Source organism: Oncorhynchus clarkii, unplaced genomic scaffold (assembly GCF_045791955.1).
Source record: "Oncorhynchus clarkii lewisi isolate Uvic-CL-2024 unplaced genomic scaffold, UVic_Ocla_1.0 unplaced_contig_284_pilon_pilon, whole genome shotgun sequence".
NCBI classification, from domain to species: Eukaryota; Metazoa; Chordata; class Actinopteri; order Salmoniformes; family Salmonidae; genus Oncorhynchus; species Oncorhynchus clarkii.
In genome coordinates, this window is record NW_027258909.1 from 20,001 (window position 1) to 35,000 (window position 15,000).

Below are 15,000 nucleotides of genomic sequence, written 5' to 3' on the forward strand. Positions count from 1 at the left end.
ACTACTTTTGACCAGGGCCCATAGGACCCATAGGATTTTTTAGTGAATAATGTGGCATTTGGCATGAGCCAACGAGTTTGTTTGGTCATTGTGGTTTTCAACCAATCAAAGAGCATTCTAAATGACATCACATGCAGTAGTTCCATGGCAGCCATGTTAGTAAACACCCTCCAGAGAAATATGGACCGTTCTTGAACAGTTCCACATACATTAGTGAATTATTCATCTAAATAATGTATTGTGGAAGGAATGGATAAAACAGACTGCTCAGATGCTTCAATTTTCTACCTCTAGAATGAGAATGAATGTACTGTACCTTACTCCAGATGGCTCCTAGCTCTGATGGCTCCTAGCTCTGATGGCTCATAGCTCTGATGGCACTTTGCTCTGATGGCTCCTAGCTCTGATGGCTCTTTGCTCTGATGGCTCCTAGCTCTGATGGCTCTTTGCTCTGATGTCTCCTAGCTCTGATGGCTCTTTGCTCTGATGGCTCCTAGCTCTGATGGCTCCAAACTCTGCTGGCTCCTAGCTCTGATGGCTCTTTGCTCTGATGGCTCCTAGCTCTGATGGCTCCTAGCCCCTGATGGCTCTTTGCTCTGATGGCTCTTTGCTCTGATGGCTCCTAGCTCTGATGGCTCTTTGCTCTGATGGCTCCTAGCTCTGATGGCTCCTAGCTCTGATGGCTCCTAGCTCTGATGGCTCTTTGCTCTGATGGCTCCTAGCTCTGATGGCTCTTTGCTCTGATGGCTCCTAGCTCTGATGGCTCTTTGCTCTGATGGCTCTTTGCTCTGATGGCTCTTTGCTCTGATGGCTCCTAGCTCTGATGGCTCTTTGCTCTGATGGCTCCTAGCTCTGATGGCTCCTAGCTCTGATGGCTCCTAGCTCTGATGGCTCTTTGCTCTGATGGCTCCTAGCTCTGATGGCTCCTAGCTTTGATGGCTCCTAGCTCTGATGGCTCTTTGCTTTGATGGCTCCTAGCTCTGATGGCTCCAAGCTCTGATGGCTTCTAGCTCTGATGGCTCTTTGCTCTTTTGGCTCCTAGCTCTGGTGGCTCTTTGCTCTGATGGCTCCTAGCTCTGATGGCTCCTAGCTCTGATGTCTCTTTGCTCTGATGGCTCCTAGCTCTGATGGCTCCTAGCTCTGATGGCTCCTAGCTCTGATGGCTCTTTGCTCTGATGGCTCCTAGCTCTGATGGCTCCAAGCTCTGATGGCTTCTTGCTCTGATGGCTACTAGCTCTGATGGCTCCTAGCTCTGATGGCTCCTAGCTCTGATGGCTTCTAGCTCTGATGGCTCCTAGCTCTGATGGCTCCTAGCTCTGATGGCTCCTAGCTCTGATGGCTTCTAGCTCTGATGGCTCCTAGCTCTGATGGCTCCTAGCTCTAAAGGCTCCTAGCTCTGATGTCTCTTTGCTCTGATGGCTCCTAGCTCTGATGGCTCCAAACTTTGATGGCTCCTAGCTTATGGCTCTTTGCTCTGATGGCTCCTAGCTCTGATGGCTCTTTGCTCTGATGGCTCCTAGCTCTGATGGCTCCTAGCCCTGATGGCTCTTTGCTCTGATGGCTCTTTGCTTTGATGGCTCCTAGCTCTGATGGCTCCAAGCTCTGATGGCTCCTAGCTCTGATGGCTCCTAGCTCTGATGGCTCCTAGCTCTGATGGCTCCAAGCTCTGATGGCTCCTAGCTCTGATGGCTCTTTGCTCTGATGTCTCCTAGCTCTGATGACTCCTAGCTCTGATGGCTCCAAGCTCTGCTGGCTCCAAGCTCTGATGGCTTCTAGCTCTGATGGCTCCAAGCTCTGACGGCTCCTAGCTCTGATGGCTCCTAGCTCTGATGGCTCTTTGCTCTGATGGCTCCTAGCTCTTATGGCTCCAAGCTCTGATGGCTTCTTGCTCTGATGGCTCCTAGCTCTGATGGCTCTTTGCTCTGATGGCTCCTAGCTCTGATGGCTCCTAGCCCTGATGGCTCCTTGCTCTGATGGCTCTTTGCTTTGATGGCTCCTAGCTCTGATGGCTCCAAGCTCTGATGGCTCCTAGCTCTGATGGCTCCTAGCTCTGATGGCTCATAGCTCTGATGGCACTTTGCTCCAATGGCTCCTAGCTATGATGTCTCTTTGCTCTGATGGCTCCTAGCTCTGATGGCTCTTTGCTCTGATGGCTCCTAGCTCTGATGGCTCTTTGCTCTGATGGCTCCTAGCTCTGATGGCTCCTAGCTCTGATGTCTCCTAGCTCTGATGACTCCTAGCTCTGATGGCTCCAAGCTCTGATGGCTCTTTGCTCTGATGGCTCCTAGCTCTGATGTCTCCTAGCTCTGATGACTCCTAGCTCTGATGGCTCCAAGCTCTGATGGCTCCAAGCTCTGATGGCTCCTAGCTCTAATGGCTCCTAGCTCTGATGGCTCCTAGCTCTGATGGCTCTTTGCTCTGATGGCTCCTAGCTCTGATGGCTCCAAGCTCTGATGGCTTCTTGCTCTGATGGCTCCTAGCTCTGATGGCTCTTTGCTCTGATGGCTCCTAGCTCTGATGGCTCCTAGCCCTGATGGCTCTTTGCTCTGATGGCTCTTTGCTTTGATGGCTCCTAGCTCTGATGGCTCCAAGCTCTGATGGCTCCTAGCTCTAATGGCTCCTATCTCTGATGGCTCATAGCTCTGATGGCACTTTGCTCCAATGGCTCCTAGCTATGATGTCTCTTTGCTCTGATGGCTCCTAGCTCTGATGGCTCTTTGCTCTGATGGCTCCTAGCTCTGATGGCTCTTTGCTCTGATGGCTCCTTGCTCTGATGGCTCTTTGCTCTGATGGCTCTTTGCTCTGATGGCTCCAAGCTCTGATGGCTTCTAGCTCTGATGGCTCTTTGCTCTGATGGCTCCTAGCTCTGATGGCTCTTTGCTCTGATGGCTCTTAGCTCTGATGGCTCTTTGCTCTGATGTCTCCTAGCTCTGATGGCTCTTTGCTCTGATGGCTCCTAGCTCTGATGGCTCCAAACTCTGCTGGCTCCTAGCTCTGATGCCTCTTTGCTCTGATGGCTTCTAGCTCTGATGGCTCTTTGCTCTGATGGCTCCTAGCTCTGATAGCTCCTAGCCCCTGATGGCTCTTTGCTCTGATGGCTCTTTGCTCTGATGGCTCCTAGCTCTGATGGCTCTTTGCTCTGATGGCTCCTAGCTCTGATGGCTCTTTGCTCTGATGGCTCCTAGCTCTGATGGCTCCTAGCTCTGATGGCTCCTAGCTCTGATGGCTCTTTGCTTTGATGGCTCCTAGCTCTGATGGCTCCAATCTCTGATGGCTTCTAGCTCTGATGGCTCTTTGCTCTTATGGCTCCTAGCTCTGATGGCTCTTTGCTCTGATGGCTCCTAGCTCTGATGGCTCCTAGCTCTGATGTCTCTTTGCTCTGATGGCTCCTAGCTCTGATGGCTCCTAGCTCTGATGGCTCCTAGCTCTGATGGCTCTTTGCTCTGATGGCTCCTAGCTCTGATGGCTCCAAGCTCTGATGGCTTCTTGCTCTGATGGCTACTAGCTCTGATGGCTCCTAGCTCTGATGGCTCCTAGCTCTGATGGCTTCTAGCTCTGATGGCTCCTAGCTCTGATGGCTCCTAGCTCTGATGGCTCCTAGCTCTGATGGCTTCTAGCTCTGATATCTCCTAGCTCTGATGGCTCCTAGCTCTGATGGCTCCTAGCTCTGATGTCTCTTTGCTCTGATGGCTCCTAGCTCTGATGGCTCCAAACTCTGATGGCTCCTAGCTTATGGCTCTTTGCTCTGATGGCTCCTAGCTCTGATGGCTCCTAGCTCTGATGGCTTCTAGCTCTGATGGCTCCTAGCTCTGATGGCTCCTAGCTCTGATGGCTCCTAGCTCTGATGGCTTCTAGCTCTGATGGCTCCTAGCTCTGATGGCTCCTAGCTCTGATGGCTCCTAGCTCTGATGTCTCTTTGCTCTGATGGCTCCTAGCTCTGATGGCTCCAAACTCTGATGGCTCCTAGCTTATGGCTCTTTGCTCTGATGGCTCCTAGCTCTGATGGCTCTTTGCTCTGATGGCTCCTAGCTCTGATGGCTCCTAGCCCTGATGGCTCTTTGCTCTGATGGCTCTTTGCTTTGATGGCTCCTAGTTCTGATGGCTCCAAGCTCTGATGGCTCCTAGCTCTGATGGCTCTTTGCTCTGATGGCTCCTAGCTCTGATGGCTCTTTGCTCTGATGATCTCCTAGCTCTGATGGCTCCAAGCTCTGATGGCTCCAAGCTCTGATGGCTCCTAGCTCTAATGGCTCCTAGCTCTGATGGCTCCTAGCTCTGATGGCTCCTAGCTCTAATGGCTCCTAGCTCTGATGGCTCCTAGCTCTGATGGCTCTTTGCTCTGATGGCTCCTAGCTCTGATGGCTCCAAGCTCTGATGGCTTCTTGCTCTGATGGCTCCTAGCTCTGATGGCTCTTTGCTCTGATGGCTCCTAGCTCTGATGGCTCCTAGCCCTGATGGCTCTTTGCTCTGATGGCTCTTTGCTTTGATGGCTCCTAGCTCTGATGGCTCCTAGCTCTGATGGCTCCTAGCTCTGATGGCTCCTAGCTCTGATGGCTCCTAGCTCTGATGGCTCTTTGCTCTGATGGCTCCTAGCTCTGATGGCTCTTTGCTCTGATGTCTCCTAGCTCTGATGACTCCTAGCTCTGATGGCTCCAAGCTCTGATGGCTCCAAGCTCTGATGGCTCCTAGCTCTGATGGCTCCAAGCTCTGACGGCTCCTAGCTCTGATGGCTCCTAGCTCTGATGGCTCCTAGCTCTGATGGCTCCTAGCTCTGATGGCTCTTTGCTCTGATGGCTCCTAGCTCTGATGGCTCCAAGCTCTGATGGCTTCTTGCTCTGATGGCTCCTAGCTCTGATGGCTCCTAGCTCTGAAGGCTCCTAGCTCTGATGGCTCCTAGCTCTGATGGCTTCTAGCTCTGATGGCTCTTTGCTCTGATGGCTTCTAGCTCTGATGGCTCCTAGCTCTGATGGCTCCTAGCTCTGATGGCTCTTTGCTCTGATGGCTCCTAGCTCTGATGGCTCTTTGCTCTGATGGCTCCTAGCTCTTATGGCTCTTTGCTCTGATGGCTCCTAGCTCTGATGGCTCCTAGCTCTGATGTCTCCTAGCTCTGATGACTCCTAGCTCTGATGGCTCCAAGCTCTGATGGCTCCAAGCTCTGATGGCTCCTAGCTCTGATGGCTCCTTGCTCTGAAGGCTCCTAGCTCTGATGGCTCCTAGCTCTGATGGCTTCTAGCTCTGATGGCTCTTTGCTCTGATGGCTCCTAGCTCTGATGGCTCCTAGCTCTGATGGCTCCTAGCTCTGATGGCTCTTTGCTCTGATGGCTCCTAGCTCTGATGGCTCTTTGCTCTGATGGCTCCTAGCTCTGATGGCTCTTTGCTCTGATGGCTCCTAGCTCTGATGGCTCCAAACTCTGATGGCTCCTAGCTCTGATGGCTCTTTGCTCTGATGGCTCCTAGCTCTGATGGCTCCTAGCTCTGATGGCTCCTAGCTCTGATGGCTCCTAGCTCTGATGGCTCTTTGCTCTGATGGCTCCTAGCTCTGATGGCTTCTAGCTCTGATGGCTCTTTGCTCTGATGGCTCCTAGCTCTGATGGCTCCTATCTCTGATGGCTCTTTGCTCTGATGGCTCCAAGCTCTGATGGCTCCTAGCTCTGATGGCTCCAAGCTCTGACGGCTCCTAGCTCTGATGGCTCCTAGCTCTAATGGCACCTAGCTCTGATGGCTCCTAGCTCTGATGGCTCCTAGCTCTGAAGTTAACCCAAACTCTGTCTCTCTCTCTCTCTCTCTACATCACGACTCTGGGTGCTCTTCGCTCAGCTCATCCTCGTCACTAGAGTACCGTCACTCACCTGTCTGTCTGGTCTCTGACTGACTGGTCTGTCTGTCTGTCTGTCTGTCTAGCACGCCATTACAGGTTTGTTTATACGGTAATGCCTCATTTACTGTCTGTGTAGTAAGGCATTAGAGGTTTGTTTATATGGTAATGCCTAATTTACTGTCTGTCTAGTAAGGCATTAGGGGTTTGTTTATATGGTAATGCCTCATTTACTGTCTGTCTAGTAAGACATTAGAGGTTTGTTTATACGGTAATGCATCATTTACTGTCTGTGTAGTAAGGCATTAGAGGTTTGTTTATACGGTAATGCCTCATTTACTGTCTGTCTAGTAAGGCATTAGGGGTTTGTTTATATGGTAATGCCTCATTTACTGTCTGTCTAGTAAGACATTAGAGGTTTGTTTATATGGTAATTTCTCATTTACTGTCTGTGTAGTAAGGCATTAGAGGTTTGTTTATACGGTAATGCCTCATATACTGTCTGTGTAGTAAGGCATTAGAGGTTTGTTTATACGGTAATGCCTCATTTACTGTCTGTCTAGTTAGGCATTAGAGGTTTGTTTATACGGTAATGCCTCATATACTGTCTGTGTAGTAAGGCATTAGAGGTTTGTTTATACGGTAATGCCTCATTTACTGTCTGTGTAGTAAGGCATTAGAGGTTTGTTTATACGGTAATGCCTCATTTACTCTCTGTCTAGTAAGGCATTAGAGGTTTGTTTATACGGTAATGCCTCATTTACTGTCTGTGTAGTAAAGAGGAATATGCTGGTAACTCTATTGAGCGTGATAATGCCTCATTTATGTATGGTAATGTAGGATTGGAAGGTAGTAAAACGTGTTTAATAATGGTGGGGTAATGTAGCATTTTAATGTAGTAAAGACACACTGTGTGATAATGGAGGGATATTTTAATGAAGTAACATAAGTAACTTTCTATTTTTCTCTCTTTTCAGGCACCAAGGCCAAAGATGGTGTTGGTTCAGGTGAGTGTACTGTTAAGTCTCTAGTTCAGACATTGACATCAGTGGTACAGTATCACAAGATACTTAGTCTCTTCCAAGTTTCAATAAAGTTAGCCTGGATCAGAAAACAAGTTTGACCTGCTTCTGGTGCACAAACCAAACAGGATTAGACTGGTAAAGATACAGTTTAAAATGCCTTCGAGTCCAACTAGGACAACAAACCAAGCAGGATTAGACTGGTAAAGATATAACATCTTAGAGGCTAGTGTACTAGAGAACAACAACATCAGTGTATGTGCTTTAATGTGTGTGTGTTAATAATGTGTTTGTGTGATGGTGTGTGTGTTAATGTGTGTGTGTGATGATGTGTGTGTGTGTGTTAATGTGTGTGTGTTAATGTGTGTGTGTGTGATGATGTGTGTGTGTGTGTTAATGTGTGTATGTTAATGTGTGTGTGTGATGATGTGTGTGTGTGTTTTAATGTGTGTGTGTGATGATGTGTGTGTGTGTGTGTGTTAATGTGTGTATGTTAATGTGTGTGTGTGATGATGCAGCGAAGGACCTTGCTGGTGGAGCCATGGGGAATATCGCTGCAGCCACCGGCCTGGGGAAGAAGGACGAGTTCCCATCTGACATGAACGTACGACTACACACACACACACACACACACACACACACACACACACACACACACACACACACACACACACACACACTCACACACACTCAGACACACTCACCAGCCCCTATATCACTATAGACTATCACCAGCCCCTATATCACTATAGACTATCACCAGCCCCTATATCACTTTAGAATATCACCAGCCCCTGTGGTATTACAGTACGAATAGCTGGTGAATAGCATGCTGTTATCATAAGGTGAGATTCTAGATTGATGTTCCTTTATATTTACAATGCCCTTATCCAAACAGCTTCCTCATTCACCCAGCTCTAATCAATAGCTCTAATCAATAGCTCTAATCAATAGCTTTAATCAATAGCTCTAATCAATAGCTCTAATCAATAGCTCTAATCAATAGCTCTAATCAATAGCTCTAATCAATAGCTTTAATCAATAGCTTTAATCAAAAGCTCTAATCAATAGCTCTAATCAATAGCTGTAATCAATAGCTCTAATCAATATATCTAATCAATAGCTCTAATCAATAGCTCTAATCAATAGTTCTAAATGACAGTGTATGGAGAAGGATGTTATTTCTATCAGGAAAAATAAAGTAGATGTTGTTCCACTTGGAATCGGCAAGGTCGTTAGACCTTATTAAGGGTGGTTTCATGGCAAGGTCGTCAGCCCTTATTCATGGTTTCAGCAGGGTCGTTAGACCATGGTTTCAGCAGGGTCGTTAGACCTTATTCATGGTTTCAGCAGGGTCGTCAGCCCTTATTCATGGTTTCATTCGTGGTTTCAGCAGGGGTCGTCAGCCCTTATTCATGGTTTCAGCAGACCTTATTCATGGTTTCAGCAGGGTTGTCAGACCTTATTCATGGTTTCAGCAGGGTTGTTAGACCTTATTCATGGTTTCAGCAGGGTCGTCAGCCCTTATTCATGGTTTCAGCAGGGTCGTTAGATGGTTTCAGCAGGGTCGTCAGCCCTTAGTCATGGTTTCAGCAGGGTCGTTAGACCTTATTCATGGTTTCAGCAGGGTCGTCAGCCCTTATTCATGGTTTCAGCAGGGTAGTTAGACCTTATTCATGGTTTCAGCAGGGTCGTTAGACCTTATTCATGGTTTCAGCAGGGTCGTCAGCCCTTATTCATGGTTTCAGCAGGGTCATCAGACCTTATTCGTGGTTTCAGCAGGGTCATCAGCCCTTATTCATGGTTTCAGCAGGGTCGTCAGTCCTTATTCATGATTTCAGCAGGGTCGTTAGACCTTATTCATGGTTTCAGCAGGGTTGTCAGACCTTATTCATGGTTTCAGCAGGGTTGTTAGACCTTATTCATGGTTTCAGCAGGGTCGTCAGCCCTTATTCATGGTTTCAGCAGGGTCGTTAGACCTTATTCATGGTTTCAGCAGGGTCGTCAGCCCTTATTCATGGTTTCAGCAGGGTCGTTAGACCTTATTCATGGTTTCAGCAGGGTCGTCAGCCCTTATTCATGGTTTCAGCAGGGTCATCAGACCTTATTCGTGGTTTCAGCAGGGTCATCAGACCTTATTCGTGGTTTCAGCAGGGTCATCAGACCTTATTCGTGGTTTCAGCAGGGTCATCAGACCTTATTCGTGGTTTCAGCAGGGTCGTCAGTCCTTATTCATGGTTTCAGCAGGGTCGTCAGACCTTATTCATGGTTTCAGCAGGGTCGTTAGACCTTATTCATGGTTTCAGCAGGTTCGTCAGCCCTTATTCATGGTTTCAGCAGGGTCGTTAGACCTTATTCATGGTTTCAGCAGGGTCGTCAGCTCTTATTCATGGTTTCAGCAGGGTCGTTAGACCTTATTCATGGTTTCAGCAGGGTCGTCAGACCTTATTCATGGTTTCAGCAGGGTAGTTAGACCTTATTCATGGTTTCAGCAGGGTCGTCAGTCCTTATTCATGGTTTCAGCAGGGTGTTCAGACCTTATTCGTGGTTTCAGCAGGGTCATCAGCCCTTATTCATGGTTTCAGCAGGGTCGTCAGTCATGGTCAGCAGGGTAGACCTTATTCATGGTTTCAGCAGGGTCATTAGACCTTATTCATGGTTTCAGCAGGGTCATTAGACCTTATTTGTGGTTTCAGCAGGGTCATCAGCCCTTATTCATGGTTTCAGCAGGGTCGTCAGCCCTTATTCATGGTTTCAGCAGGGTCGTCATACCTTATTCATGGTTTCAGCAGGGTCATTAGACCTTATTTGTGGTTTCAGCAGGGTCATTAGACCTTATTCATGGTTTCAGCAGGGTCGTCAGCCCTTATTCATGGTTTCAGCAGGGTCGTCAGACCTTATTCATGGTTTCAGCAGGGTCGTCAGACCTTATTCATGGTTTCAGCAGGGTCGTCAGCCCTCAGTCATGGTTTCAGCAGGGTCGTTAGACCTTATTCATGGTTTCAGCAGGGTCGTCAGCCCTTATTCATGGTTTCAGCAGGGTCATCAGACCTTATTCGTGGTTTCAGCAGGGTCATCAGACCTTATTCGTGGTTTCAGCAGGGTCATCAGACCTTATTCGTGGTTTCAGCAGGGTCATCAGCCCTTATTCATGGTTTCAGCAGGGTCGTCAGACCTTATTCATGGTTTGAGCAGGGTCATTAGACCTTATTCATGGTTTCAGCAGGGTCATTAGACCTTATTCATGGTTTCAGCAGGGTCATTAGACCTTATTTGTGGTTTCAGCAGGGTCATCAGCCCTTATTCATGGTTTCAGCAGGGTCGTCAGCCCTTATTCATGGTTTCAGCAGGGTCGTCATACTTAATTCATGGTTTCAGCAGGGTCATTAGACCTTATTTGTGGTTTCAGCAGGGTCATTAGACCTTATTCATGGTTTCAGCAGGGTCGTCAGACCTTATTCATGGTTTCAGCAGGGTCGTCAGACCTTATTCATGGTTTCAGCAGGGTCGTCAGACCTTATTCATGGTTTCAGCAGGGTCGTCAGTCCTTATTCATGGTTTCAGCAGGGTCGTCAGACCTTATTCATGGTTTCAGCAGGGTCGTCAGACCTTATTCATGGTTTCAGCAGGATCGTCAGATCTTATTCATGGTTTCATGGTGTGTAAAGGTGGTGGAATTATGAGGGAATAAGTCATGGTCTGAATACGACGTATCTGTAGACACACCTTCATGTATCTGATCTCCGACCCCAACAAAAAGCAGCTGAACAGCATGAACACCATGCTATTCTCAAGTTCAAGGTCAGAATACGCACAGAGAGAAAAGTTCAATTTACGGTCGATTAACTCAGGTCAGAATTCCCCCCATAGAGTCTAGGGTTCATTAAGAACCCTATAGAATCTAGGGTCCATTAACACCCCCATAGAGTCTAGGGTCCATTAAGACCCCCATAGAGTCTAGGGTTCATTAAGAACCCTATTGAATCTAGGGTCCATTAAGACCCCCATAGAGTCTAGGGTTCATTAACACCCCCATAGAGTCTAGGGTTCATTAACACCCCCATAGAGTCTAGGGTCCATTAACACCCCCATAGAGTCTAGGGTTCATTAAGACCCCATAGAGTCTAGGGTTCATTATTAACACCCCCCATAGAGTCTAGGGTCCATTAAGACCCCCATAGAGTCTAGGGTTCATTATTAACACCCCCATAGAGTCTAGGGTCCATTATTAACACCCCCATTCTAGGCTTCATTAACACCCCCATTCTAGGGTCCATTATTAACACCCCCATAGATAGGGTCCATTAAGTCAAATGGAGTGAATTAAAAATAATCTCATTGTTCTTTTTTCATTAATTTGGCAATTTTCTCTGAACGATATGATCTATTAGCAATGGTGTGGTACTGTATGTCTGCTGTCTTGCAAGCTCTGACCCATTTCTGTGGTACTGTATGTCTGCTGTCTTACAAGCTCTGACCCAACTCTGTGGTACTGTATGTCTGCTGTCTTGCAAGCTCTGACCCAACTCTGTGTTACTGTATGTCTGCTGTCTTACAAGCTCTGACCCAACTCTGTGGTACTGTATGTCTGCTGTCTTACAAGCTCTGACCCAACTCTGTGGTACTGTATGTCTGCTGTCTTACAAGCTCTGACCCAACTCTGTGGTACTGTATGTCTGCTGTCTTACAAGCTCTGACCCAACTCTGTGGTACTGTATGTCTGCTGTCTTACAAGCTCTGACCCAACTTTGCTATTTTGGCGTTTATCTTTTCTTGCATTAAATGTATCCCCTTATAATTTTTTTATGATCGACAAGAACTTTTGAACATCAGATCGGCAGTTACTAACTTCAATTCCGAATTCAACTTCAACCGAGTTTAACCGAGTTCAACCGAGTTCTGGTCTCTTTGTGTAATTCCGACCCAATGTTTTGGGCTATCCAACAGGAAACGGTCTGGGGGGGAAAAAGGTAGAAGAGGGGAAGCCACCTCCTCCCTCCGTTCTATTGGCCGATGTATAGTCTCTTGATAATGAGATGTATGATCTCTGATTGTGGATTTGCTGTCAACGGGACTCTCATAACTGTAATATGATCTGCCTAGTTCTGAAACATGGCTTTTGGACAAGACACCCACCATGGCTTAATCCCATAGAAAATCTGTGGAGGGAGCTGAAGGTTCGAGTTGCCAAATGCCAGCCTTAAAACCTTAATGACTTGGAGAAGATCTGCAAAGAGGAGTGGGACAAAATCCCTCCTGAAATGTGTGCAAACCTGGTGACCAACTACAAGAAACGTCTGACCTCTGTGATTGCCAACAAGGGTTTTGCTACCAAGAACTAAGTCATGTTTTGCAGAGGGGTCAAATACTTATTCCCCTCATTAAAATGCAAATCAATTTATAACATTTTAGACATGCGTTTTTCTAGATTTTTTTTGTTGTTATTCTGTCTTTCACTGTTCAAATAAACCTACCATTTAAATTACAGACGGATCATTTCTTTGTCAGTGGGCAAACGTACAAAATCAGCATGATCAAATACTTGTTTCCCTCACTGTAGGTGTTCTAGGGACTATGATGGTCTGCTGCTTAAAACATGTAGGTATTACAGACTCGGTCAGGGAGAGCTTGAACATGTCAGTGAAGACACTTGCCAGTTGGTCAGCGCATGCTCGGAGTACACGTCCTGGTAATCCGTCTGACCCTGAGGCCTTGTGAATGTCGACCTAAGTAAAGGTCTTACTCACATCGACCTATGGAGAGTGCGATCACACAGTCGTCCGGAACAGCTGATGCTCTCATGCATGCTTCAGTGTTGCTTGCCTCGAAACGAGCATAGAAGTAGTTTATCTCGTCTGGCAGGCTCGTGTCACTAAGCAGCTCTCGGATGTGCTTCCCTTTGTAGTCCATATTATCCCATTATCATCAGGAGTCCAAAGCACTTACACTGTGTTTCCTGCCTCCTGTACTGGACTATCTCTCCCTAACAGTTTACTATTTATCTGTTTCCTTGTTTGTAAAATGAAAAGTAGTGTGGTGGTGAAATAGGACGTGTGTTCGTTTTGTTTTACAATTGTCTCTGTGTGTGTGTGTGTGTGTGTGTGTGTGTGTGTGTGTGTGTGTGTGTGTGTGTGTGTGTGTGTGTATATGTGTATGTGTGTGTGTGTGTGTGTGTGTGTGTGTGTGTGTGTGTGTGTGTGTGTGTCCACAGCCTGAGGAGTATGGGCAGGAGGCCATGGAAGGAGAGCCACAGGGAGATCAGCAGGAGGGAGAGACATATGACGAGAACCAGCAGGTAAGTGGGACACACACACACACACACACACACACACACACACATACACACACACACGCACACTAGAGCCGTGAATATTAAGCCTGAGCCCTACCCAGGCGTGATTGCTTCTGCCAATTTTAAGGCCCGGCCCTGCCCAAAACCCGAAATATTTGAGTAAATCCACTCGCTCCCTGCACTCAGCTCGCTCTGTGTGCTCTCTGCTCATGGCGCTCTCAGTCTGTGAGTATCCATAGCAACAGCTCCTCAATGAAGAGGCAGGAGAGAGCAGTGAGCTGGAAGCTACATTTCATCACTCTAAAAATCAAGGAACATGATGCTTTTCTGTGAAATAATCTTCTTTCTGTGAAGCACTTCTGACACCATACTATGATCTTAGTCAGATAAGATTGACTGTACTGAGCAGCAGAGCACGAGCAAATGAGCTTCAAAATGTTAGTGATGAATTTAGTGATACCCGAGCCCTAACCCAATGTATAATATCTGGGCCCAGTCGGGCTTGGGTCAGGTAAGCAGAACCCTAACCCAATGTATAATATCTGGGTCGGGTAAGCAGAGCCCTAACCCAATGTATAATATCTGGGCCCAGTTGGGCTTGGGTCGGGTAAGCAGAGCCCTAACCCAATGTATAATATCTGGGTCGGGTAAGCAGAGCCCTAACCCAATGTATAATATCTGGGCCCTGTCGGGCTTGGGTCGGGTAAGCAGAGCCCTAACCCAATGTATAATATCTGGGTCGGGTAAGCAGAGCCCTAACCCAATGTATAATATCTGGGTCGGGTAAGCAGAGCCCTAACCCAATGTATAATATCTGGGTCGGGTAAGCAGAGCCCTAACCCAATGTGTAATATCTGGGTCCTGTCGGGCTTGGGTCGGGTAAGCAGAGCCCTAACCCAAAGTATAATATCTGGGCCCAGTCGGGCTTGGGTCGGGTAAGCAGAGCCCTAACCCAATGTATAATATCTGGGTCGGGTAAGCAGAGCCCTAACCCAAAGTATAATATCTGGGCCCAGTCGGGCTTGGGTCGGGTAAGCAGAGCCCTAACCCAATGTATAATATCTGGGTCGGGTAAGCAGAGCCCTAACCCAATGTATAATATCTGGGTCGGGTAAGCAGAGCCCTAACCCAATGTGTAATATCTGGGTCCTGTCGGGCTTGGGTCGGGTAAGCAGAGCCCTAACCCAAAGTATAATATCTGGGCCCAGTCGGGCTTGGGTCGGGTAAGCAGAGCCCTAACCCAATGTATAATATCTGGGTCGGGTAAGCAGAGCCCTAACCCAAAGTATAATATCTGGGCCCAGTCGGGCTTGGGTCGGGTAAGCAGAGCCCTAACCCAATGTATAATATCTGGGTCGGGTAAGCAGAGCCCTAACCCAATGTATAATATCTGGGCCCTGTCGGGCTTGGGTCGGGTAAGCAGAGCCCTAACCCAATGTATAATATCTGGGTCGGGTAAGCAGAGCCCTAACCCAATGTATAATATCTGGGCCCTGTCGGGCTTGGGTCGGGTAAGCAGAGCCCTAACACAATGTATAATATCTGGGTCGGGTAAGCAGAGTCCTAACCCAATGTGTAATATCTGGGTCGGGTAAGCAGAGCCCTAACCCAATGTATAATATCTGGGTCGGGTAAGCAGAGCCCTAACCCAATGTATAATATCTGGGCCCTGTCGGGCTTGGTTCGGGTAAGCAGAGCTCTGATACACACACACACACACACACACACACACACACACACATAGTGTCAGGGGTAATGTGTTACAACAGAAAATCGTTACGTAATAATATGACTTTCATGCGTAATGGAGTATTATAACGCGTTACTGCCTTTAAATATTACCATATTATTACCGCTACATTTTCTAGTAACGT

The 15,000-nt window shown here is 47.6% G+C and overlaps 1 protein-coding gene across 2 annotated transcripts in view; it reads left to right on the plus strand.

Annotated features, from left to right (window-relative positions):
• LOC139399181 (beta-synuclein-like) overlaps positions 1-15,000 on the plus strand; it is a 32,729-nt gene that overhangs the window by 12,512 nt on the left and 5,217 nt on the right. For both annotated transcript variants that reach the window (XM_071144695.1, XM_071144696.1), the window contains exons 3-5: positions 6,790-6,819; positions 7,353-7,438; positions 13,046-13,129. In XM_071144695.1, coding sequence (XP_071000796.1) covers positions 6,790-6,819; positions 7,353-7,438; positions 13,046-13,129 — 200 coding nt within the window. The remainder of the gene's footprint in view (positions 1-6,789; positions 6,820-7,352; positions 7,439-13,045; positions 13,130-15,000) is intronic.